The 21526-nt window shown below is 43.1% G+C and overlaps 4 protein-coding genes across 12 annotated transcripts in view; 2 read left to right on the top strand and 2 right to left on the bottom strand.

The window, feature by feature from the left end:
* Window positions 1-190: 190 nt before the first annotated feature.
* LOC147144362 (uncharacterized) lies at window positions 191-5919 on the top strand. 2 transcript variants are annotated; one of them, XM_086035711.1, is made up of 10 exons: window positions 191-257; window positions 889-979; window positions 1056-1179; window positions 1903-2051; window positions 2952-3094; window positions 3161-3353; window positions 3617-3750; window positions 3825-3987; window positions 4748-4815; window positions 4912-5917. In XM_086035711.1, exons 1-9 carry the CDS (start codon window positions 220-222, stop codon window positions 4811-4813), a joined length of 1101 nt encoding a protein of 366 aa, XP_085891837.1. In that variant the 5' UTR covers window positions 191-219; the 3' UTR covers window positions 4814-4815; window positions 4912-5917. The 2 variants fall into 2 exon arrangements, with proteins under 2 accessions (XP_085891837.1, XP_085891839.1); XM_086035713.1 differs by lacking the exon at window positions 191-257 and adding an exon at window positions 303-355 and having other exon boundaries at window positions 4912-5919.
* Window positions 5920-6592: 673 nt separating this feature from the next.
* Window positions 6593-12487, bottom strand: LOC147144361 (sushi domain-containing protein 6). Of its 2 annotated transcripts, none has more exons than XM_086035714.1 (5): window positions 12332-12487; window positions 11578-11667; window positions 10108-10308; window positions 7621-7765; window positions 6593-7536 (listed from the first exon to the last, which is right to left on the bottom strand). In XM_086035714.1, the coding sequence occupies exons 2-5, from the start codon at window positions 11657-11659 to the stop codon at window positions 7263-7265; spliced, it is 702 nt and encodes a 233-aa protein (XP_085891840.1). In that variant the 5' UTR covers window positions 11660-11667; window positions 12332-12487; the 3' UTR covers window positions 6593-7262. The 2 variants fall into 2 exon arrangements, with proteins under 2 accessions (XP_085891840.1, XP_085891841.1); XM_086035715.1 differs by having other exon boundaries at window positions 6593-7533; window positions 12332-12486.
* sptbn4b (spectrin, beta, non-erythrocytic 4b) overlaps window positions 8151-21526 on the top strand; it is a 54147-nt gene continuing 40771 nt past the window's right edge. For 3 of the 7 annotated variants that reach the window (XM_086035707.1, XM_086035702.1, XM_086035708.1), the window contains exons 1-6: window positions 13096-13263; window positions 14897-15054; window positions 18096-18252; window positions 20110-20269; window positions 20555-20706; window positions 21090-21263. In XM_086035707.1, coding sequence (XP_085891833.1) covers window positions 20125-20269; window positions 20555-20706; window positions 21090-21263 — 471 coding nt within the window. In that variant the 5' untranslated portion in view covers window positions 13096-13263; window positions 14897-15054; window positions 18096-18252; window positions 20110-20124. Of the gene's footprint in view, window positions 8364-12282; window positions 12547-13095; window positions 13264-14307; window positions 14465-14732; window positions 15055-18095; window positions 18253-20109; window positions 20270-20554; window positions 20707-21089; window positions 21264-21526 lie in introns of those variants that run through there. The other 4 variants (XM_086035704.1, XM_086035703.1, XM_086035706.1 and 1 more) reach the window with 4 other exon arrangements.
* Window positions 13388-17299, bottom strand: blvrb (biliverdin reductase B). The gene is made up of 5 exons (XM_086035716.1): window positions 17096-17299; window positions 14875-15036; window positions 14178-14267; window positions 13967-14098; window positions 13388-13731 (listed from the first exon to the last, which is right to left on the bottom strand). The coding sequence occupies exons 1-5, from the start codon at window positions 17178-17180 to the stop codon at window positions 13577-13579; spliced, it is 624 nt and encodes a 207-aa protein (XP_085891842.1). The 5' UTR covers window positions 17181-17299; the 3' UTR covers window positions 13388-13576.

Below are 21526 nucleotides of genomic sequence, written 5' to 3'. Positions count from 1 at the left end.
ATATTTTATGTTTGATTTGCTTACAATATTTTAATTTAGCTTCCTGAACAGGGTTTATTTTATTTTATTTTTCAGGTTCTTCCTTTTTGTCACTTTTACCAAAACACAAGGTGACGCTAAAGCCACTTTTAAAAAAAACGTTGGTCGCGTGTTGCGGACGTCATCAATGTCATCAACGTCATCAACCAACGGCCTCGCGCGGGGGATTTGAAAACAAAAATGTCGGACAAGACAGCAACAATGTTAGCCGTTCGAAAGTAAGTTTGACGTTTAAATGTTTACTTTTCGACGCGATTCAGCGTAGTCTGTTTTTTTTCAAATGTTTTAAACGCGGGATGCTCTTTAGGGAAAAAATGTACGCAAAAAGTTAAGAAATACAAATGTCCATTCAGAAGTCTGTACCTCAAAATGTCTTTTGAGACAGGATCCTTTTGCTAATTCCATCTGCATCACACCTACACGATCAAGCTATCATTTGGTTTTGTCCGAATTAATATATGCCCCAAAATTAAAATGTTAAATCGATTAAAAAAAATAAAGTTAAACACAAAGCAAGGGACGCATAACGTAATGGCGTCATTGATAAAATTACAAACGTCTCACGGCTGGTTTGTTTCCATCTGTCAAGCCTTCTGATTGACTCGGGACCCGTACATTGTTAGTCTACATGTGCCCAGCCATTTTGTCTGTCTGGCCACCAGCCGTCAGTGTACCCCGTTTCTCACCCGAACTCAGGTGGCATAGTCCTCAGCCCACCTGCGAGCCTAATGAGGAGGACAAACACTCTCGATCGTGGATTGATGGAAAACTCTAGATTCCACATTGTGCTGATTGCATTTGGACTGGATTCTGTGTGTATTTAATCATGAGTGTGTACATGTATGCCAGTGTGTTGCAGAGCTGTGACCTCACTCTCCCGGCGCCGTGTGATGAGGGGGAGGAGCTGGACCCTGCAGGAGAGAAACTCCTCTTCCTCCAGGTTTTCATCTTCTTCTGAGGGTTTTGGTCACCAAAACATCCACATGCTCATTCTTTATCTGTGCGTGTGTGTATAGGACAGGCGACGTGTGCAGAAGGTTGTGTGGCGTCAGTTGTTTGTTCTGGACTCCAATATGAGCGAGCTGGAGTGTCTTCAATCAACCCAGCAACTGCTAACACAGCCCTGTCCCCCGCAGTCAGGTAACAATCGAATCCAAAGAATGCGGAGGGGGGAAAAAAAGCTTCATTTCAGTCAGTAGGTAGGCATGAAAAGTTGAAGTAATAAGAAGTGAGAAAGCCATAGATTTGTTGGCATTGTTGTTAAATTCTGATTACAAATTTATGTTCTGGATCACATTTATATTATTTTTCAAAATTGGTCAGCCCTAGTTTTAACACAGTTAAAACACCTAAACAAACTATAGTGCACTTTTTAACGTTTTTCTAAGCACATTCTCACTCGCTCGCTGTCAAGAAATGGGAGACTGTCATATAACATCACTTTGAAAAAAGTGAAGCGAAGACTCTTGCCTGCACAGTTCTCCAAGTAAGATCCCACAGTGTGCTTGCTTCAAGCAGATTGTCATGTTATGGTCATTATAAACCTTCATACAACTACTTTAAAACACATAAAGCGGCGTCACATGCAAACGGAGCATACAACAATACTCACAGGCATATATTCTCTCTGTTCTGTGGGAAAACGGCAAAATCTCTTTTCTTGATTAGCTCCTGGCTCGTCTGTTTGTGTGTTAGCTCCTCCCACCAGAGTCGAGTACAACCCACGTGTGGTGAAATGAGAAGTTTGCGCCTTGATTTTGTCATTTCATGGTGACATCAGTTAAAGATGTCGTCAACACATTATTTTATTTTGATTGACATGTAGAGTATCATGTCGGTCACTTGTCTGTTTTCTGACCGCAGAGGGCGGAGCTCGAGGCCGCTGGAAGGCGTTGAAGGCGGAGAGCAGGAAGACATCGCAGCAGACGGAGGAGCTGGTCGACACGCTGCAGCAAAACATCATCAACAAACGACACAAAGTCACACAATTACTGCAACGGCTGCAAGCCAAGGTACACGCACAATGACGCACAGACGCACAAGGTGTGGACAAGATTTTATCGGTTGACTTTTTATTTCTATTTTTGACTTTTTTGCAACAATTTGTCAGGAAGGTCTTTTTTTTTTGGTGTTGATCAATTACATTTATTTATGTATTTCTACGTATTCTGTCGTTGAAACGGCGTCCTCGCAGACGTGCACTGCTTCCATTACATCAATTATTATTTTTTTTTTTTGACATTACCTTTAAATAAAAAAATATATAATTTCATTTTTTTCTGTTTAACTTGGTGCTGGGAAAAAAACAATTTGGTTTGTAGTGTTTGGTTTAAAAAAAACAGTATAACAAATAGCAGTAGGCCCAAAAAAAGCAAATTTTGTTTTGAATAATTTAGAGATATCATGATTAATAGTCTATAATCAAATTAATTGATAATTGTTTTTGAGAATCGATTAATCGTTTAGAATTTAAGTTTTAATTGTCCAAATTTCATCCTCTCAACAGCAAATATTCTCAGATTTCTGTAGTTTTTATTGCAATTATCAACATTTTTCCCTGCTTTCTAACATGTCAAGGATCAAACCAGTCACTGAATCCTAATGAATTCATGTTTGCGCATTTTCTGCACTGCTGATTTGAAATAATGTCTGGTTTGTGGATAAAGGGATGGAAATTCAAACTTTAAAAAAAAAAAATTCAAATCAAATTCATTGACTAATCGACAGAATCATCAATGATTAAAATAATCGTTAGTTGCGACCTTGGCATGAAAAATAAATTCTATAATATAGAAAAAATCAATTCAAATTGGAAGTGTTTTTTTTTTGTCACACCAAAAAAAAAAAATCTGATGTGCCTTTAAGGCCATTCCACCCAGCCCTATTACATGTGTTGTGTACGTGTATTTCAGAAACAGCGAAGTGAGGAGTTACAGGCGAATGTGAACGAGGCGCGCAAAGCGTTGCAGGCACATGATGGTCAGCTGACCCTGCTGAAGGCGGAGCTCGATGCGGAGCTGGGGCGCGTGGACGTCTGGCAGCGTTCCAGAGAGGCGTGAGTGTCGTCGGGTCACATGACGGGTCAGGCGACGCGTCAAATGACGCCACGCGCTCTTGTCAGCTTGCAGTCGTTCGCGGCGGCCGCGCAGGAGGTGGCGCACGTCGGCCTGCTGTCCTTCAACCAATCGCGGGTGTCTCTGGAGCTGAGGCCGCGCACCGCCGCCAACGCAAACCTGGCATTCGGTGAGCTGGAGCCGTTGAAGCTGTCGATCATCTGGAGCCAGGACGAGCGCTTCACACTCGAGATCGATCCGGTACGAAAAACACGAGTATGGTTTGGGGCCATTTTGATGCCAAGGAGCTTTGCTGAAGTGAGTTGTGTGCTTTCATTCAGACAAAAGTAGTGCTTTTCTGCCAACTTTTTAGCAGGGGGGGGGGGCGTCAATTCCCTTCTCCTTAATCACTAAAAAGGTTTTTAGTGGAATTTTTCCTGAACAATATCGTCCACTATATAAACATCTCAAAAGTAATAAAGGATTAATAATAATTGATGTGTGACTTCCTGTCACGTGATCAGGCAAGCCCGGCGAAGCAGCTGCAGGAAGACGTGTCGGGCCGCCCCGCCGAGCTCAGCGCCGCCCTGGTGGGGGTGGTGGAGAACTACGTGGGTCAGGCCGACCTGCTGGCCGAGATCCAGAGTCTGAGATCCAGGTGGGCTCCGCATGCGTGCGAGCCCCCGCCGTCCTCCGTGACCTGACGCAGGCGCTCCCGCTTCCTTTTTCCAGCTTCGCCATCGACTGGCGTCCCGCTCAGCGCGTTCTGGTGTACCTCAAGACGGCGTCCATCTTGTGCCATCTGGAAGTGCAGGAAGGCTACCCCGGTGACGGAGCCGTACGCCTGCGAGATGTACAAAGAGACGGACGACCATTGAACACCGCCGCATTGCAGGTGTGGCGCTCGGCCACCGTTGGCATTCGTCATTAGCCTCAATTATTAGCATTGATCGTTGTCGTAAAAATTTTGCGGCAATCCGTATCGCCAATCATCGGAGTGTCATTGACAATTGGCACCAATCAATCGGGCTAATCACTAGCATGTATCAGTTGCATCAATTATAGGGATGTTTGAGTCCTACTTATTTTCAGACCGATACAAGTACTCACTGATACGATACCAAGTAACCGATACCACTACTGTTTTTGATACATAAAATGTCATTAAACCAATGACAGCTCATTTTAAAGACCCTTTGTTTATTTCTCACAAAAAGGCAGAGCAGTCACGCTGCATTAGAGAATTAAAGTCCAAAATAAAAATTAAAAAAAAAACACAACTCTCTCTGAATTTAGGATTCGTTTGGAGCGAATTGACAATAATGCAACTTCCTGACAGTGGAACGGCCATAAAAGGGCGCCTTACGTATCAATGACTGGTATCGCCAGCCTTCGTGAGTTCCCGATAAATTGAAATTCAGCTGGTATCGACTCGATACCAATAACTGGTATCGATACTCGTCCATCCCTAATCGATCGCTAGCATCGAGTATTAGCACAAATGAGTAGCTTCAATTCCGTGATGTGCCTCAATTGTACGTAGCATTTATCATCATCAATTATTGACATCAATCAATAGCATCAGCAACAATGAACATTGATTTTTTTTTTTTTTTTTTTCTTTTTTTCTCTGTCTCTGTCCTTTTTGCCCTCAGCCTCGAAACCCCGGAGGCAGCCTCACCGAGTGGCTGTTTTTTCTCTGCACCAATCCTCTCATTTGAAGGTTCGCTGATCATGTCCTCATTTGTGATGTTCAAATAAACAACTGGCGAAGAACCGCTGTCATGTGATGGATGTTTTAATGTATGCACGTGTGTAGGGCGGGAAGGAGGAAGTAACGCAACACACCGCCCTGGGTCGGACAAACAACAAAGTAGCCGTCCGATGCAATCCGAACGAAGATACGGACGAAGAGTTTTACTCCAAACACCAGGCAAGAGCCCAAATTGCAAAAAAAATTGAAGAGCCGAGTCTTTTGACTTGACTTTAGCTGCACCGCGCACGGCGACAAACACTTGTGACGATCTGAGGATAATAGTGAAAACGTCACTTGGGGAGTTATTTCTGATGTGACCGTTTGAGCCTGAAAGCCAAGCTTGAGCCGCGTGCCGCAAAACCACAAACTATTTCAGTAGCATAGCGTTAAAATCCCCCATGTCGAGCAGCTTTTTCACCTTTGCTGCTGGAGAAGCTGAATTGACCAATTTCGGGGATTAACAAAGACTCATTCTCTCCTATTGTGTTCGTAAGCCTGACTGAGGTCATGTAGCCCTTTCCTCCTGAGGATGCTCACACTTGAGGAAATATTAGTCACGGTGACGAACTTGACTCAAACGTACCAAAATTTTCCTCTTTTTCTCAAGCCAAGACGACAAATGAGTAACAACTCATCAATGGCTTGTCCTCATTCATGTATTGGTGCGCGTGAGAGGGCGCGCGCATGCGCGTGCGTGTGTGTGTGAGAGAATGGGTGTGTGGTCGCTTTACAGTAAGTCAACTTCTCTTTTTTGGGACAAACCACAATTGAACTGCAAGCATTGTAAAGAAGGCACCTTTAGAAGAAAAAAAATATATATTTATGAGCTGTACCTCGAAGTGACTGGCGAATACAAGTCATTAGATCACTTTTTGAACCCAAGTCCGAATCAGAGACGTTTGTTTTTAAAGCGGAAGTCAACACAAACAAGAATATGTTCTATGCAAGGCCGCTAGTTGAAACGGAGCGTTCTGGTAAATATTGTGCTTGTGGAATAAGTGTTAATCCACTTGTTTTTAGCCATCCCTGGGGGCGGCCATTTTGTCTTGTGTCGACTGGAGATGACATCACAACTGCCCACAACGACCAATCACGGCTCAGATTCAGAAAACAAGTCAGCCGCGATTGGTCGTTGTGAGCAGTTGTGATGTCATTTTCAGTCGACAAGAAGTGACAAAATGGCCGCCCCCACAGATGGCTAAAAATGAGTGCATTTTGCTGCTTAACTTTTATTCTACAAATGCAAAATTAATCAGAATGCCGTGTTTCAACTAGTGGGCCTGCTGGCAACATATTCTTGAAAAAATATGTTTGGGTTGACGAAGTATTTGTCGATACAGAGTCTCGATCCGATACTTGGGCAATACATTACAAAATCAAAAAACAAGCGCGTCCAAATTCTTTCTTTCTTTTTTTTTTTTTTTTTAATTCAAATAAAGGTATCCCAACATGATAACGTTTTATAAGGCTGTAAGTCAGCAGTGGTTTACATCAAGAAAACAAATAAAATATTTTATTCTTGACTTTAGAAAAGAAGGAAGTCCCAAAATCTTTTTCAGCAAATACCGATCTGCTCAAAATCACGTGATCGGCCCCAATTTCCTCCTGCTCACACCTCATCGTAATAAATCGATATGAGACATTGTGTGTGCGGTGTGTGTGGTTTCTGGTTTGCTGTCGTGGTGGCAAATTCCACTCACTGGAACTGAAATGTCAGAAGGGAAACTTGAAACATGACAGAATAAACGGACGTACAGATATGTTTATCAATTATGTCAATAAAGGGAAAATACATTCAGTGTGCAAGTTACTCTCCTTCATATAAATATCATCTCATCTTCTAATATTCTGTTTGCGGATACAGGGGAACCTCTCAAGTCGCATAGTTGCAAGCCTAGCTTACCGTTTCAAGCCTGCGTTTAAATTATGGTCTCAAGTTAGGTTTCAAATTTGGGTTTCAAGCCTGAGCGTGAATTTTAAATGAGGGTTTCAAGTCTGGGTTAAGGTTTCAAAGTGTATAGTTTTAAGACAAGGTTAGGGTTTCAATGAATGATTTTCAAGGTTTGGTTGCTGTTCCAAGTCAAGGGTTTAAAATGTGGCTTTTAAATCTGGGTTCGGGTTCGAAGCCAAGCTTATTTGAATTGGCATTTCACGTTGGACCTGAGAGCTGCCATTGCACTTCTTCAGAGGAATCAGGCAATATGAATAAATTGTTCAAAATAACATCATGCGCACACACACAGGTACAGTACAACATAAGTCGGATGAGTGCAAACTGGCCAATCAGCTTTGGTCTGGACGCCGGCCCGCTGCGTCCGACCCAATACGAGACGAAGAAAAAAAAAGAAAAAAAAAAAGTGCCAAGTCGTCACATCCGGCAGCTGTCAATGGAAACCGCCTCGCAGTTTTGTCCTTCAAATGTCCTTGTCGTCCGACAGAGGAAGGCGTAGCCGTCGGCTGTCGCCCGTTCGTGATTGGACCTCTTCGTAAGGGGGCGGGGCGTTGTCGGGGCTGGGTTGCTCGCCGGGCGGCTCCCGGGCCAGCAGGAGCTGGGTGGGTCCCGGCGGGGGCGAGCGGGAGGCGGGGAGGGGCTGGCCCCAGCTGCCGTACACCGCCTCCTCGTAGGACGGCAGCGGGACGGGAAGTCCCTCGGCCATCAGGTCCAGCTGGTCCGAGGACCCGCGCCTGCTGGGAGATGTCACGGTAATGTGTCATGTGACACACGGGTCACGTGACGCATGTCCTCCCACATGCTGACAACAGGGAGCTCACCTGTGCGAATGGCAGGGGCAGAGGCGGGACTTGACCACCAGGCAGGCGGTGGTGGTGAGCAGGAATATGGACACGCCCACAGCCGTCGTGGCCACGTTGGGCACGCCGAAATCGACCCCGCTGTCGGCGTTGACGCGAGCGCCCCCTGTGGGAACGAGCGGGAGGCGTTCAAGCCAGCCTTAAGGTCTGGAACAGGAGTTGCGCTTTCACGATACGTCAAAGCAAAGGTGAGGCTTTCAAGTTACGCTTTCAAGACAGGGTTGGGGTCTCAAAGTAGGGTTTGAAATCTGCGTTGGGGTTTCAAACAAGTATTTGGGTTTCTTACTAGCCAGACTCTGGTATTCCATTCAGTTCTGTCTAAAGCACTGCAAAAAAAAAAAAAAACGTTTAAAGGCTATGATTTCAAAATAGGGTTTCAAGTCAGGGTTAGGGTCTTCACTTAAAAGTTTCAAATGAGGATTTCAAGATGTGGTTATGGTCTCAAATGAGGGTTTCATACTATTGAGTGTTGTTTGGCAAGTTAATTTTCTTTTTTTGTCGCAGCACTGCAGGGCATCGTGGGTAAAAGAGTGGACAGGTTTTTGATGTCGGTGCGGTTTGTTTGGTGCTTCCTGTCTGTCAGCTTCGCATTTATTCTGGTGGTTTCTTTCACTTCCTCTTCTGATCTCTCACTTCGTGTTTGCAGAACCACCGACAGACAAAGAAGAAGAAGACTACTTGGCACCAAAACCACAAACAGGATGGTAAGTAGATCAAACCGAACACTACGTGCACCCTTTAGTGATTACTAGGGTTTTAAGCCCGGGTTAGGGTTTCAAGCCAGGGAGATATCAAATTAAGGTTTCAAATGTTGGTTTCAATCCTGGGTTACAATTCTGATTTATGGTTTCATATTAACGTTTCAATGTTGGGATTCAAGTTAAGGTTTCAAATTAGGGTTTCGCGCCTGGGTTTGGGTTTCAAAGTAGGATTTCAAGTTAGGGTTTGAGTTTGAAAGTAGGGTTAGGGTTTCAGACTATGGTTTCAAACAAAAGTTAAGGTTTCAAGTCAGGGGGTGGACCTTAAACCTGAGTTAAGATATCAAATTGCATTCTGAAACCTGGCTTAAGGTTTCAAATTGTGGTTTGAAACAAAGGTCATGCTTTCAAATTAGGGTTTGAAATCTGGGTTAGGGTTTGAAATGAAGGTTAAACCTGCAGGTAAAATGTGTGTATGCGCAATCCTATAAATGTAATTCAGTGCTCAGTATGCGGCCTGGCCAAAAAGAGGAGGAATCACACTAATGCTAACGAGACTGAAACTGAACCAGCGTTTGCACTTGCGGAAGGACCAAAACAAGAAGGAAGAACTTTTCAGAGAAACTAGGTCAGCACGTTTAGATCTAGGTCCATGTTATGAAACACTTCAAATGTGCTCTCATCAAATACAATCGCATTTATGGCAAAAAAAAAAAAAAATGCAACCATGCACGCCCAAAAGTCAAATTCTTAAATGTTATCCTAAATGTAGGAGCACACAAACAAAATCTCAATGAGTCTAAAATGGACATTTTGGACCAAAATGGCAGCATTTTTGTGTCTTTTCACATATTGTATGGCTTTTTGAGATTTTTTTTTTGTGGGTCTACTCATGGTAAACATCTCGGCCAAGTTTTATGTTGCTAAGTCAAACTGAGTTGGGGGGCTGAATTTTTCAAATTTGGCAGCAATCGGACAAAATCTCTTCGGAATGTTCGTCAATAAAGGAGTGGAAATGAGCCTAAAATGGACGCTGTGAACCAAAATGGCAGAATTTGTATGGTTTATCGGACATGCCTTCTTAAAACGTTTTCGTGCGTCTAGTCAGGACGAACAAATTTCATGTTAAGTCAAACCGTCTTCACGAGCTGAATTTTCAAAACATTCATTAGCTAGTTTCCTGTTTTATGGCAAGTCATCAGAATTCACTGCCATGCTCCGCCCTCATGCAACGACCAAAACTCAAATTCGTCCGTCAAATCCGTCTAGTGTCCATGGATCAGACTTAGGAGCAAAAAGACAAAATCTCAAGAACGAGTTAGTCTGCGAAGGAGCCTGAAAATGGACTCCATGACATAGTTTTTTTCTGACATGGCTTCTTGAGATTTTTTTGTAGGTCTATTAATGATAGACAAGTTGACCACATTTCTTATTGCGAATATAAACTGGCTTCACATGCTGAATTTTCCAAATGTGCTAGCAATTGGACAAAATATCTTGACGGAGTTGTTCTTTGAAGGACACCCAAAAACGGCAGACTTCCTGCATCTTTTCAGACTTGTCGAGACTTTTTTTTTTGTGGGTCTGCACGTGATATTTGTGTTGACCAAATTTCACGTGGCCAATTTTAAACTGAGCTCAAGTGCTGAATTTTTCCAAACTCGGTCGCAATCGGACAGAACCCCCAGAAGAAGTTCCTCTTTGACGGACACGGGCAAAAGGTCGCTTTGAACCAAACCGGCAGACTCACCCCTGCTGCGGACGCAGGCGGGAATGGGCGGCTTCCAAGCTCCGTGATGGCACCACGAGACGGGAGACTTGGCTGTGTGATAGCCGTCCTCGCAGAACAGATGCACGGAGCTCTTGTGGGGGAAACCTCGGCACGGGGACGGCTCACAGCGGAAGCCCCCATGCTCTGGCACCAGGGGGTGTGTGCAGTTGCTCGGACGGCCTGCAGAGGGGGCGCAGCATTGTTTATTTATTCCTATTCTCTTGATTTTGTGCTTGATTTTTTTTTTTTTTTTTTTTTTGTCCAATCAGATTTCAGCCTCCATGTGCTGCCGAGTCAATCTAATCTGCCCAGGCCCTTCGGAATCAGTAGTTCTGGAGACCATGTAATTTATACACGTCTCTATCGATCTGCATACATTACAGTTTTTCTCAATCCGCTTTGGTAACAATTTTGATTTGCAAAACAGTAAGTGCATTTCCCAATAGAGTTTGTACACAAAGCAAAACATCACGGTCCACCTGCAAAGGGCATTTTCTCCCCCCAAATCCTTAGCACATCCCTCAAAAGTAAATATTTGTGTCGCTGAACACGTCAGTGCCATCCGAACGACAAGTTTTTGTGTGGTTGTGTACAGATGACACAGTTAAATTGCTTCGGCGTGTTGTCAATATAACAGTGTGTCCTCATGTGAACTGACGCTCAATGTTTTGATGACAAATTCAAAAGTCTCAATCGAAAGTTTGTTATGATGTCACTGTCCGAATGTTGTGCGCTGTGAGACCATTCAACAGAGCTCCATTGTCGCACATTTTGATCAACATGTCGAAAACGGCAGAGAATTGTGCATCATCATTTGCACAGATGTGCTAAAGCAGTTACAACTTCTTCGGAGAAATGAGGAACTGCTTTTTTTTTTTTTTTTTTTTTTTTTTTAGGTGCAAAGACAGATGCCTTTTTGCTCTGATTAATGTGCAATTCCCTAAAAAAAAAAAAAGAAAAAAAAAAGATGGTGCCAGCTGATACTAGTTAGCCCCAAGGACAACATGAGTAGCCCAGGATTCTCTCCTAAAAATAGCTCACCAGTGATGAGACATTGTGACTTACCAAAAAAAATTAAAACAGAAGAAGAATGTTAACATTTATGCATTTAAATTTAACTGCTCTATATTTTGTTTAAAAATAAAACAGATTGTGCTCAATTGTTTTCATGCCATTTTGGAACTGTGACTTCGATACCATGATATCTTTATCACAATGTTTTTGCTCACGGTTATCATACTGTAAGAATCGACTATCGGCCCATGCTTGGTTGATTCTGAACGGCTCCAGATGATGGTTCCCTTACATTGCGTTTTGAATAGCATTGATCGTTCGTTTCTGAAATCGCGACCCGATAGTGGCAGTACAGTATCAAGAAATAAATTCACTCGGGTAAAGCCCCCTGGATACCAAATGCATGGCCCATCATTGGGTTAGAGGTGTGGTTACCTGCAAAGAGGTGTGGTAAGGAGGTCAAGAGAATGATGATGATGCATCGACATGGCCATGGAGACGACAGTGATGCAGACATTCAACTTCCTGTAGAGCACATCAATTTTTGAGCACGACAATGGCTTGCTGTCCTTTCTGATGCATTGCCTAATAGATTAAAATACATTTTGGGGGAAAGTGATTGGTTTGGAGGTGTAAGAATTCTGCCTAATGTGTGTGAGTGTTTGTGTATAGTGTAAATATTCGTGTGTGTGTGTGTGTGTGTTGTCATGTCAACAGATAGGACAGCTGTGTGAGGTCAAGTCATCACACACACAGAGCCGCTATGTGTCACGTGACCATTTGCTGCGTAGGCGCGCATCATGTTCGCCACTCAGGCTTGTTGGATATCGCAACTTGTACTGAAACCAAGGAATTCTTTGATTCGGCTGGGGAAAATGCACACACACAAAAAAAAAACCATTTACAGCGGGTAATTTGCTTTTAGAATTGCATAGCTGTGGCCCACCGGCCATAGATTGTTCACCCCTGTTTAAGGGACCTCTCCAGAAAGTCGACAACATAAATCACCCCAGTATTATTATTATTGTTGATTTTTTTGTTACAATTGTTTTTACAGTGACATAACCTACCAATAAACCTACAATCACTTCTATGGATCATAAATGTAACATCTGCTGCTTGTTTATGTCGTCATGATAGTCGGAAGCTGACATTAACGACGAGAAGAGTTGAACCGTGAAGGTCTCACCTGGAGGCAGCGGAGAGGTGACGAATGAAGCCGACGACCGCCGCTCGCTGCTCGGCAACAACAAGTGGCTGCTTGGCTTGTCAGCTTCTTGGCTCCTTGCTTTTCTCCCCACCTCCGCAGCAGTTCCAGGATCAGCTGCGTGAGCGAACAGTCGCGAGGAGACTCCGATTGGCTGCGGGCGAGTAGTCAGCCGCTCCCCCACCGGAACTAACTAAGTGAGTCACGTGGGTGCAAGGGACTGCCCGGAATCTCCCACTTGATGACATTTTCCACGGGGAAAAAAACGCCTTTCGTGCGCTTTCTCACTTTTTTAACAATTTAGTCACACTAAATGTAACAAATACATGTACACACGATGGGGTTTAAGACGGGGGAATTGAATTAAGTTGAAACAAATCGCATGTGACCTCACTAGTCCAAAACTAAAATAAGGCCGATGTGAAATGTATATTCTCAAAATAAAGCGCCGAAATACAGTGTACAAAGGCGTCTTATGGGCCTACTCAAAAGAAATTTAAGACGGATCAAGTATTTTTTTCCGTGATTAAGAAAAATTGATTTTATCAAATAAAACATCATAATACTTAATTACATAATACTTCAACATTTTTTACACCGTTAACAGAAGGAGAAATCAAAAACACTTGTTGGACGAATTAAGATGTGGTCTGCAGTCGTGTCATTCTGGCCACTAGGTGGCAGCAAACGACTGCATGAAAATTGACAAACAGCAAATCTTTTTAACAATTGTGTACAAATAGTTGGATCTCTGGAGTGCCTGCCTGCCCATCAAGTGTGAAATTAACAGTGGATCTAATTAACATAATAACCACCCGCACACGGAGTTCCTCAGTGAATGTTATGACCAGCTCGTCTGGCCGAACATCCAAAGCGAAATGATCACTTTGAAGCAATCATGTGAAAGCCTATAGGTAAGTATAGAGCGGCAATATCTGCTTAGGTTAGCATTAGCCTCTGATAATCATGTTCGGCTATGCTGTCGACGTGGGGGTGGCTCTTATTCGTGGTTGGATGAGGACGAAAATTTCTCACATAGACATTTTCAATTTCATTTATTTGAAAGACACAAAACTGAACAATTGCGATGAAGTTTGGCACTTCGAAAATTGACTTTCATAGCATATACTGTATATGGTGGCTTTGACTGTAAGAGAGGCTGGTATCCTTTTTTCAAAAATATAGCTTTTGTTCATATGTTTAGAAAAAAAAACGGTGCGATGTGAACTATTTGTAGTCCCCCCACACGCCCACCGTCTTGGCATCCCACTCGTTGGTGGACAGACACTTGACCATGAAGTGTCCCAGGTCGTGTTTGGAGATGGCTCGGCCCCTCAGCGCATTCTCAGTGGCTAGGTAGCACTCCGTCAGAGGAAGATCATCTGTGCCGCATCAGAAATTAACAGAGGGAAATAAGGCATGTTAAAAGGTCCCTGATTTTCTTTTTGAAGGCACTGATAGCTTGATACAGATGTTTGTGTATAACACCCCCTTTGAGATGTATTTTATACATATATATAAGATATATATATATATATATATATATACAAAAAAATTTGGGGGGCAGAAAACGTGCATGAATTTGACAGAAATTTGTATTATTTAGTCCACACTCACTGCCAATGTGAGGCGGCATGACGGCCACGTAGTCCAGGCCGGACGACTTGAGGACGTCGTACATCCTGTCGTGGTCCTCGGTGACGGCCAGCATGCGCGGCGGCACTTTGGAGCGGTCCCACAGCAGGAAGGCTGACCCACGGGAGGAGGAAGAACACCGATTATTCGGAAACATCGGGGAACGTACAAATAGGATGAAAACGTGACGTACCCGACATGCAGCCCACCACTTTGCGGATGCCGCGAGCCTTCATGGCCTCCACGATGTTTTTGGTGCCTTCAGACATGGCGGTGGTCGGGCCTGACAGAAACACAACACAGACAAGTTTGATAGTTAGTCTGGGTTTTTAAAAAAAAAATTTTTAGGAGGTGGCATATAGGCCAAAAATAACTTTTACCACACACACACAGTTGACTTTTACAAAAATGTAAAGTGACCATCCTTGGAAAGGAAAACAAGCCAGGCTTGGTTGACGTTGCTCTTCACTAGAGTTTTGGGTGAATACGAGAACATTTGTGATGTGAGAGGTTTTTGGTGTGTTGAGTTTTTGTGCCTATGAGAAGTTTTTGATGCAAACGTTTTTTTTTCGAGTGAGAGAGGGTTCTTTCAGTGAGTGATTTTTGTGCTGTGTGAGTTTTTTGAGCGATAAGAGATTTTTTCAAGTGAGTGAAATCGGTTTTGTGTGAGTTTTGTTAGTGCGTGTGAGAGTTTCTTTGTGTGTGTGAGGGAGGTTTTTGGGTGCGAGTGAGTTTCTATGTGTGAGAGTTTTGGGGGGTGTAAATGAGAGAGGATTTTGGAATGTGCGTGTGGGAGCTTGTGTGTTTGTGAAACTTTTATGTGAGAGTTTGAGTTTTTGCAGTTGGATAGCGTGCGTTGACCATCTTGTGTATGTGTGTTTTCTTCTCACTGAGGTCGTTTCTTGTTCCCAGGATGATGATGACGGCGTCCTGTCCCTCCATGGCCTTCTTCACGTCATCCTTGTTGAGCACGTCGCCCACCACCACCCTGGAGGCCTTGTGGTCCGCCGGCAGCCTGGCGGGGTCTCGCACCAGCACCGTCACGTTGTAGTCTGCAGGATGGAGAGCAGGTGAGCCAAGGAGGGCCATGAAATGCGCCCTTGGCTGCACTATAATAAAAATGCAGCGCTAGGATAACATCATGAGAGTGGAACCTCCAACGCCCAAAAAGCCAATTCAGAATTGGCTTTTCTTTGGCTTTTTTGTGTTTTGGGGATTTCTTTTTTTTTTTAGCAATCCCACCATTAATAGATACGGGAGATGACTAAAAAGGAAAAAAAAAACTGTGATGATATCAACAGAACCAGAAATGTGCCTTATTGTGACGTAGGAAAATGGTACACAAACCAAAGCGAAATGCAAACTAGAAAAACAAAAACCTGAACTCAGGACGAATACTTCACTTGGGACAATGGTGATTACAGTCAACAAAAACGGATGAAGCAACTAAAACTAAAATTGAAAAAAAAATTTTTGTTCCTGAAACGAAATGAAAAATGAAAATGCTATAAAAAAAAAAAAAAAAAAGAAACCTCATCTTATCGTCTATGTAATATAATTCTAGCGGAAATTTCTTTGGTTTTCATCTTTGTCAATTAATATCATATATCAGCTATCAGGGTTCATTTCCAATGTATTTATTTCGGTATTGCTGTACTTCCGCACAGACGAAGGAGGAAAGTGAAACCATTGCTTGAGAAATGTAATTTACTGTACTTTATTTCACAGTACCTTTTTTTATTATCTTGCACTCAAAAAATACGCTGTATAATTTGACAAAAAACTAAAACTAATAAAAACTGACCTACAGTATAATGAAGCATTTTCAAAAAAATTTAAATGAATAAAAACTAACAAACTAGCTCTAAAAACTAATGAAAACTAACTGAATTTTTAAAAAAGAAAGCCAAAACGGAATAAATAGTAACTATATATTAAAAATGCCAAACTATTATAACCCTGCTTAGGACTTGTGTCTGGACTAGAACCTTCCCTCAGGACTCAAACCTCTCTCTAAACGTTCTCTTGGGAATAGAACCTTCTCTTGATGATATGACGACCAGTCGATGTACCTGATAACTTGTCCTTGTCTATCACACCCCCACACATACACACATTTGCCCCCCCCCCCCCCCGCCCAAATTGGACCAAACAGTCAGAGTGACATCGCCCCTTCTGTACAAACAAGATAACAAGCATCTATCATCACCATGCCCACCTAACATGACTCAGCAGTTTTTGAACCAGGACTATGATTGCTTAGTCACATTAAATTAAGTATTAAAGCAACTAATTATTGTTATTTTTACAGCTGATTGGTCTATTTGTCAAATTAATGATAATTAATTAATTTTCTTTTTTTTTGGGGGGGGTGGTTTAAGATAAAAAAATGCAAATAATTAGCATTTTTTTGTGTTTAATAAAATGAATGTAGAATTTTAAACAATATGATAGGATATATTTGTTGAAGGTCAAGATTGATCAAATAGTCAATACTACAAAATACACTGTGTCAATACAATACAAATTTCTCAACCAATTCCAGCCATTCACATTGAAAAAAGTTTACCTTATTCAGGACATTTTGGGAACCAGTTTTCACATATAATTTCACATTGAAAATGCTCAACATTGCAAATAAACAAAATCCTACTTTTTGAATACGTTACCAATTTCCATTAGAAATTATTGGAAAACTATTTAGTTTTCGCCCATTCAACATTTACTACATTTCCAATGCATTCAACAGCGTTAGCTCTTCTGCATTCACATGCAAATTTCGAGTTTGGATGATGATGATGATGATCATTATTATGTTACTTTAAGCGGTACAGACAATGTCTGGCTGGTTGTACTACTAGTAGTAGTATTTTATTTTAATAAATGAATCACACAACTATTGGTAATTACTTTATACGATATATTGTAATATTGTGACCCAAGTTCAACAATGACGTCACATTCTGCTTTCAATCTAGAACCTTTTTATGATTATGACTTTTATTATTATTATTATTATGATTATTTAACAAATTTAAGCGTAAGTCAGCGTTTTTTTCCCCAACGAGACAGTTACGTCATGGCGGCGTGATGTCATCGGTGGTCTCTCACCTGCAGCCGCTGCAAGAGGCAGGGCGGCCAGGCCGGTCATTCCCGTCGCCCCAAAAATGAGCACGTTCTTAACGGCGTCCGACATTGTCAACGATAAGACCGTCCTGAGAGCCAGAGAGTCCAAAAAATAGTTACATAGATTAAACTCACAAACATTAGTCGGTCAAGCAATGCTCAGCCTCCTTGTGCCGCTTCCGCCTATCATTAAGCTCCTCCCCTCAAATTCATTTAAAGATACAGTATCCCCTCCATCACTTTAGTTTACAGTTGTTATGTACTGTACTTGTCTGCGTTACTTTTAAGTGAGATTTAATATTTCAAGACAGTATTCTTGTCCATAGTTATATTTTAAGATAATATTTATATTCTGGTTGGATAATTGTTACCCTTTGTATTAACTTAAGACAACTTTATATTAAAACACATATGTAAGGTAAAATAAATACGAGTTCTAATCGCGTAATAATTATTACACTTGTCAACAGCCCATTTTAATCAAAGATGGCTTTATGCGTCCCAACGTATTTTTGATGCTGATTTTAAAAAAAGATTGACCTTTTTCTTGCACATCAGATTATTTATTTTTTGCTTTTAAATTTGACCTATAAAACCATGCGTTGTCATTTAGAGATACGGCGTTCCATAACAAAAAAAACTACTTGTTCCTAAATTATATTACTAGATATCTTACTAAATTATCCACCCATCTATTTATGAATTGCTTATCATATTATATGACTGTATTTTATTACAGTACAGTATTGCAGTCTTGATTGAAATGTGTTTATTCGAGAGCGCCCTCAAGTGCCAATTTTGTGATCTGTCGCTCTCTCGGCCCCTCCTGTCCCCACTGCTGCTGCTATTTCCCGCATCTCCACGTCGAGGAGGAAGCCGAGGAGGAGGAGGAGGAGGAGGAGGAGGTTTTGTCAGGTGGTAGCGGTGGTGGGGGGGGAGAGGAGCGGGTCCGTCCTATGGATGTCATCATCATCCTCCTCCTCAGCAGCCGCAGCCAGGCCAGCACCTCCCGGGCCGGCGCTTAATTGGCGGCCTCCTCGGCTCGGCTCGGCTTGCACCGACTCGCCGGGTCTGAGCAAGCCGGCGACGAGCACTCGATCGCCGGGAGACACAAAGGTCCGTCCTCGGCACACGCGCGGAAGGTAAGACGAAGCACTGCCAGGGAGGGAGAAGGAGAGAGAGGTGGGCTAGACTGAGAGGATGAGGTTCAACTCGGACCGGTGGGTGGGAGAGTCGGCATCCGGGTTTGCGTCAGGTTGCAGGGGTACCATACCGCAGTGGTCCGGCCGCGCACGCTGCACATGTGATGGACGGTGCACGCGTGACGAGTGTTGACGGTGCACGTCAGAGGGCGCATGAAAGTGAAAGCATCCTTGGCCACAGAAGCAGCAGGCCTTTTACTATATAGCAGCAGCAGCACACACTAGGTGCACTGCTTTTTCGTACTTTCTACTTTTAATGACATTGTTGTGATGGGCAGCGGGGGGGGGGGGGGGGGTGGGGGGTTGGGTTTGAATCTGATGGAGTTTGCATGTTCTGCCTGAGCATGAGGGGGAGCTTTCCTCCCTCATCCCAAAAACATGCATGTTAGCTTCACTGAAGATACTAAATTGTCCATACGAGAGTATCAATTGTTGTTTCTATTCTTGACCTGTCATTGACTGGTCACCAGTTGTGTTTAAATTAGTTGAAGGTTCTAAATGACCCACAAATGTAAATGTGGCTGCTTTTTGTCAGTGGTTGCCCTGTAATTGGCTCTCGACCAGTCCATTGTACCCCACTTCACACCCAAAGTCAGCTGGGAAATATTTGCTAAGCAATGAATTTACAAAGGAGTATTAGGAAAAGAAAAAATAAACTTTACGCAGGAAGGCCTGAGCCTAGATTCAAGCCCCAAACCTCAGAACCGCAAGGGCTAACCTCTAATCCACCATGCTGGATAAAGTCATAATATTACACGATATACAGTACAAATATGGATGCAAGCCAACCACGCACGCGCCAGAGCAAGGAACAAAAGTACTGATGATGCCGATCTCCTCGTCAATGCCTCTCATTTCTTGCACCACTGTGCTGAATCCTTCCGTCCGTTCTCCTTTTCGCGTTCAGTGGTCAGACATTGTATGTTCGTTTGACTTTTTCCTCCTCCTCAGCTAAATAAAAGAAACACAGGAGCCATTTTGATTAAATCTGCATGCGTTAAATAAAGTCAGGGACCAATGTGCAAGTGTGCAACACGTAACCTACCAACAGGAACCCTGAAATGTATTATGAATTGAACCAAATGTACATGAATGGTCTGCGGACATACCATGTGGAGGAAAAGTATGAATTGGCCGGAAGTACACCTGGCGCCATCTGAGCAAACAGGAAGTAGTTTAGTAGTTATCCCTTTCTAACACCTTTAAACGTGGTCTTTATATGAGCTATAAATTAAAATCAGGTATTCTAGGGTAATTTATGAGTCAACGTAGAACCGCAAAGTCATAAATTAACACTCGAAGATTGACTAGCTTAATAGTTAGCTTGTGCTAGTGAACTTGGTGCCTTCTTAGCAAACAGGATGTCGTAGCTTGCACGTTTCACCCATTTCCAACACACTTGAAATGATCATAAGCAATATATGCAATATGAAATATAAAATAACAAATAAGGTGTTTATGAGTACTTTATGAGTTACCATGGACCAATTGCAATTGACCTTGTCTGTCTCACTGGTTGAAGCTAACGGCTAGTGGCTACATCTACAAAGTAAATATACATGTTCTCATTCAACATGCTGAGCAGGCTCCTCGGGGCCAGCTGTTGGTCAGGTGTGCGCGTCATCTGGATTTTGCTTTTTGACATTTTTGACGAGAAGGTGACAGCTTTGATGAGGACTCAGATCAAAAAGGGGGAACACGCCCGCAAGGAACAATGTGACTTGATAAATTCTGGCAGCTGTCTCGCTCTTTCTTACATGATATGACTGCGTGTGTGTGCGTGTGTGTGCATGGTAGGGCGTCGGGGGCGCCATGGCGAATGCCTCACCAGACCTGGACAACGCCGACGCCCAGCGCCAGCTCAACAACAACAACCGGCCCGTCAGCTCGGCATTTTGGGAAACGGAGTGCACCAGCGCCAAGTTGTTTGAGTGCTCCCGCATCAAAGCCCTGGCGGGTAATCAGAAACGTGGATCACATGGCCTTCAAATAAAACAATTCAAAAAGCAAATGAAAATGACATTAGTCAAAACGAGCTTTTTCTTCCCTTTTGCGATTTGTTGTATTCCTCCCGATACCAAATGTTTTCTGGATATGAATCAGAATCATTCCAAAATTATTTTAAGATCATTTAGATGAATCGTTAAAATCAATTAATCGCCCAACCCTATGTAACGTTCTCTTGCCTACACTGAGTGAGTACAACTTCTTGTCCCAATACCTTCTGTCCAAATCCCCTCAGAGGAGCGAGACGCCGTCCAGAAGAAGACGTTCACCAAATGGGTTAATTCCCACCTGGCCCGAGTGTCCTGCCGCATCTCAGACCTCTACAACGACCTGCGCGATGGCTACATGCTCACGCGGCTGCTGGAGGTCCTCAGCGGGGAGCTGCTGGTGAGAGCCTGGGGATTTGCCATGCTAACATGTGTGCTAGCAAGGAGCAAGATAGCAATTTGGGACTTTGTGGCTGAGTTGTTGGGCATTTGGCCCTTAAACGTTTGAAAATCTTAATGGCGAACATCTAACATGCTAGGAGTCTGTGCGGAGTGCCCCCTATTTTGAAAGAAAATGCTAACAATGCTATTGGGCTAAATATGGGCATGCTCGAAACCTGCATGGATCCATCATACCAATAAGATATGGAGGATTTTAGATGCATTTGAAGTGCTCATTCCATGTTTTCAGCCACTTTTCACGTTGCTAATAAAATGCTGGCATGCTATCAATTGGTATGGGTAGCAAATGACAGCGATTTATTTGTTTTCTCGTCCCTACAGCCGAGGCCGACGCGAGGCCGCATGCGCATCCACTCTCTGGAGAACGTGGACAAAGCCCTCCAGTTCCTCAAGGAGCAGAGGGTCCACCTGGAGAATGTGGGCTCACATGACATTGTGGACGGGAACCACCGCCTCACACTGGGCCTCATCTGGACCATCATCCTCCGCTTCCAGGTACCAAGCAAAAACACGCCATGTGCTGGAGGCCCAATATCGACTCTGCTAGCATGGTAACAGTTACTTAGAAATGCTAACAAGATAGAAACTTGAGTAGGTAAAGCACCTAGGTTGATCCATCAGCATTATACATCATACCCTGTAGCTGGGCACTGTTTTAAAAGCCTGCTGGAACTAAAATACTAACATGCTAACAGCTAGTATGTTATAATCTAGCAGCCTGTATGGAGCCGTCATATGGAAATATGATTAAAAATTCT

Source organism: Filicampus tigris, chromosome 7 (assembly GCF_054856515.1).
Source record: "Filicampus tigris isolate MCC_2025a chromosome 7, RoL_Ftig_1.0, whole genome shotgun sequence".
NCBI lineage: Eukaryota > Metazoa > Chordata > Actinopteri > Syngnathiformes > Syngnathidae > Filicampus > Filicampus tigris.
This window is presented reverse-complemented; position numbering and strand designations above follow the sequence as displayed.

Excerpts from the sequence above, each read along its gene's own strand:
- LOC147144362 (XM_086035711.1), top strand. The coding sequence starts at position 220 with ATGTCGGACAAGACAGCAACAATGTTAGCCGTTCGAAA. Across the intron at positions 980-1,055 it reads AGAAACTCCTCTTCCTCCAG|GACAGGCGACGTGTGCAGAA; the intron begins GTTTTCATCTTC and ends GTGTGTGTATAG. Across the intron at positions 1,180-1,902 it reads GCCCTGTCCCCCGCAGTCAG|AGGGCGGAGCTCGAGGCCGC; the intron begins GTAACAATCGAA and ends TTCTGACCGCAG.
- blvrb (XM_086035716.1), bottom strand. The coding sequence starts at position 17,180 with ATGTCGGACGCCGTTAAGAACGTGCTCATTTTTGGGGCGACGGGAATG. Across the intron at positions 14,268-14,874 it reads GGGAACAAGAAACGACCTCA|GCCCGACCACCGCCATGTCT; the intron begins GTGAGAAGAAAA and ends TGTTTCTGTCAG. Across the intron at positions 14,099-14,177 it reads AGTGGTGGGCTGCATGTCGG|CCTTCCTGCTGTGGGACCGC; the intron begins GTACGTCACGTT and ends CCCGTGGGTCAG.
- LOC147144361 (XM_086035714.1), bottom strand. The coding sequence starts at position 11,659 with ATGTCTGCATCACTGTCGTCTCCATGGCCATGTCGATGCATCATCATC. Across the intron at positions 7,766-10,107 it reads CGCCTGCGTCCGCAGCAGGG|GGGGCGCTCGCGTCAACGCC; the intron begins GTGAGTCTGCCG and ends TCGTTCCCACAG. Across the intron at positions 7,537-7,620 it reads TGCCCCTGCCATTCGCACAG|CAGGCGCGGGTCCTCGGACC; the intron begins GTGAGCTCCCTG and ends GACATCTCCCAG.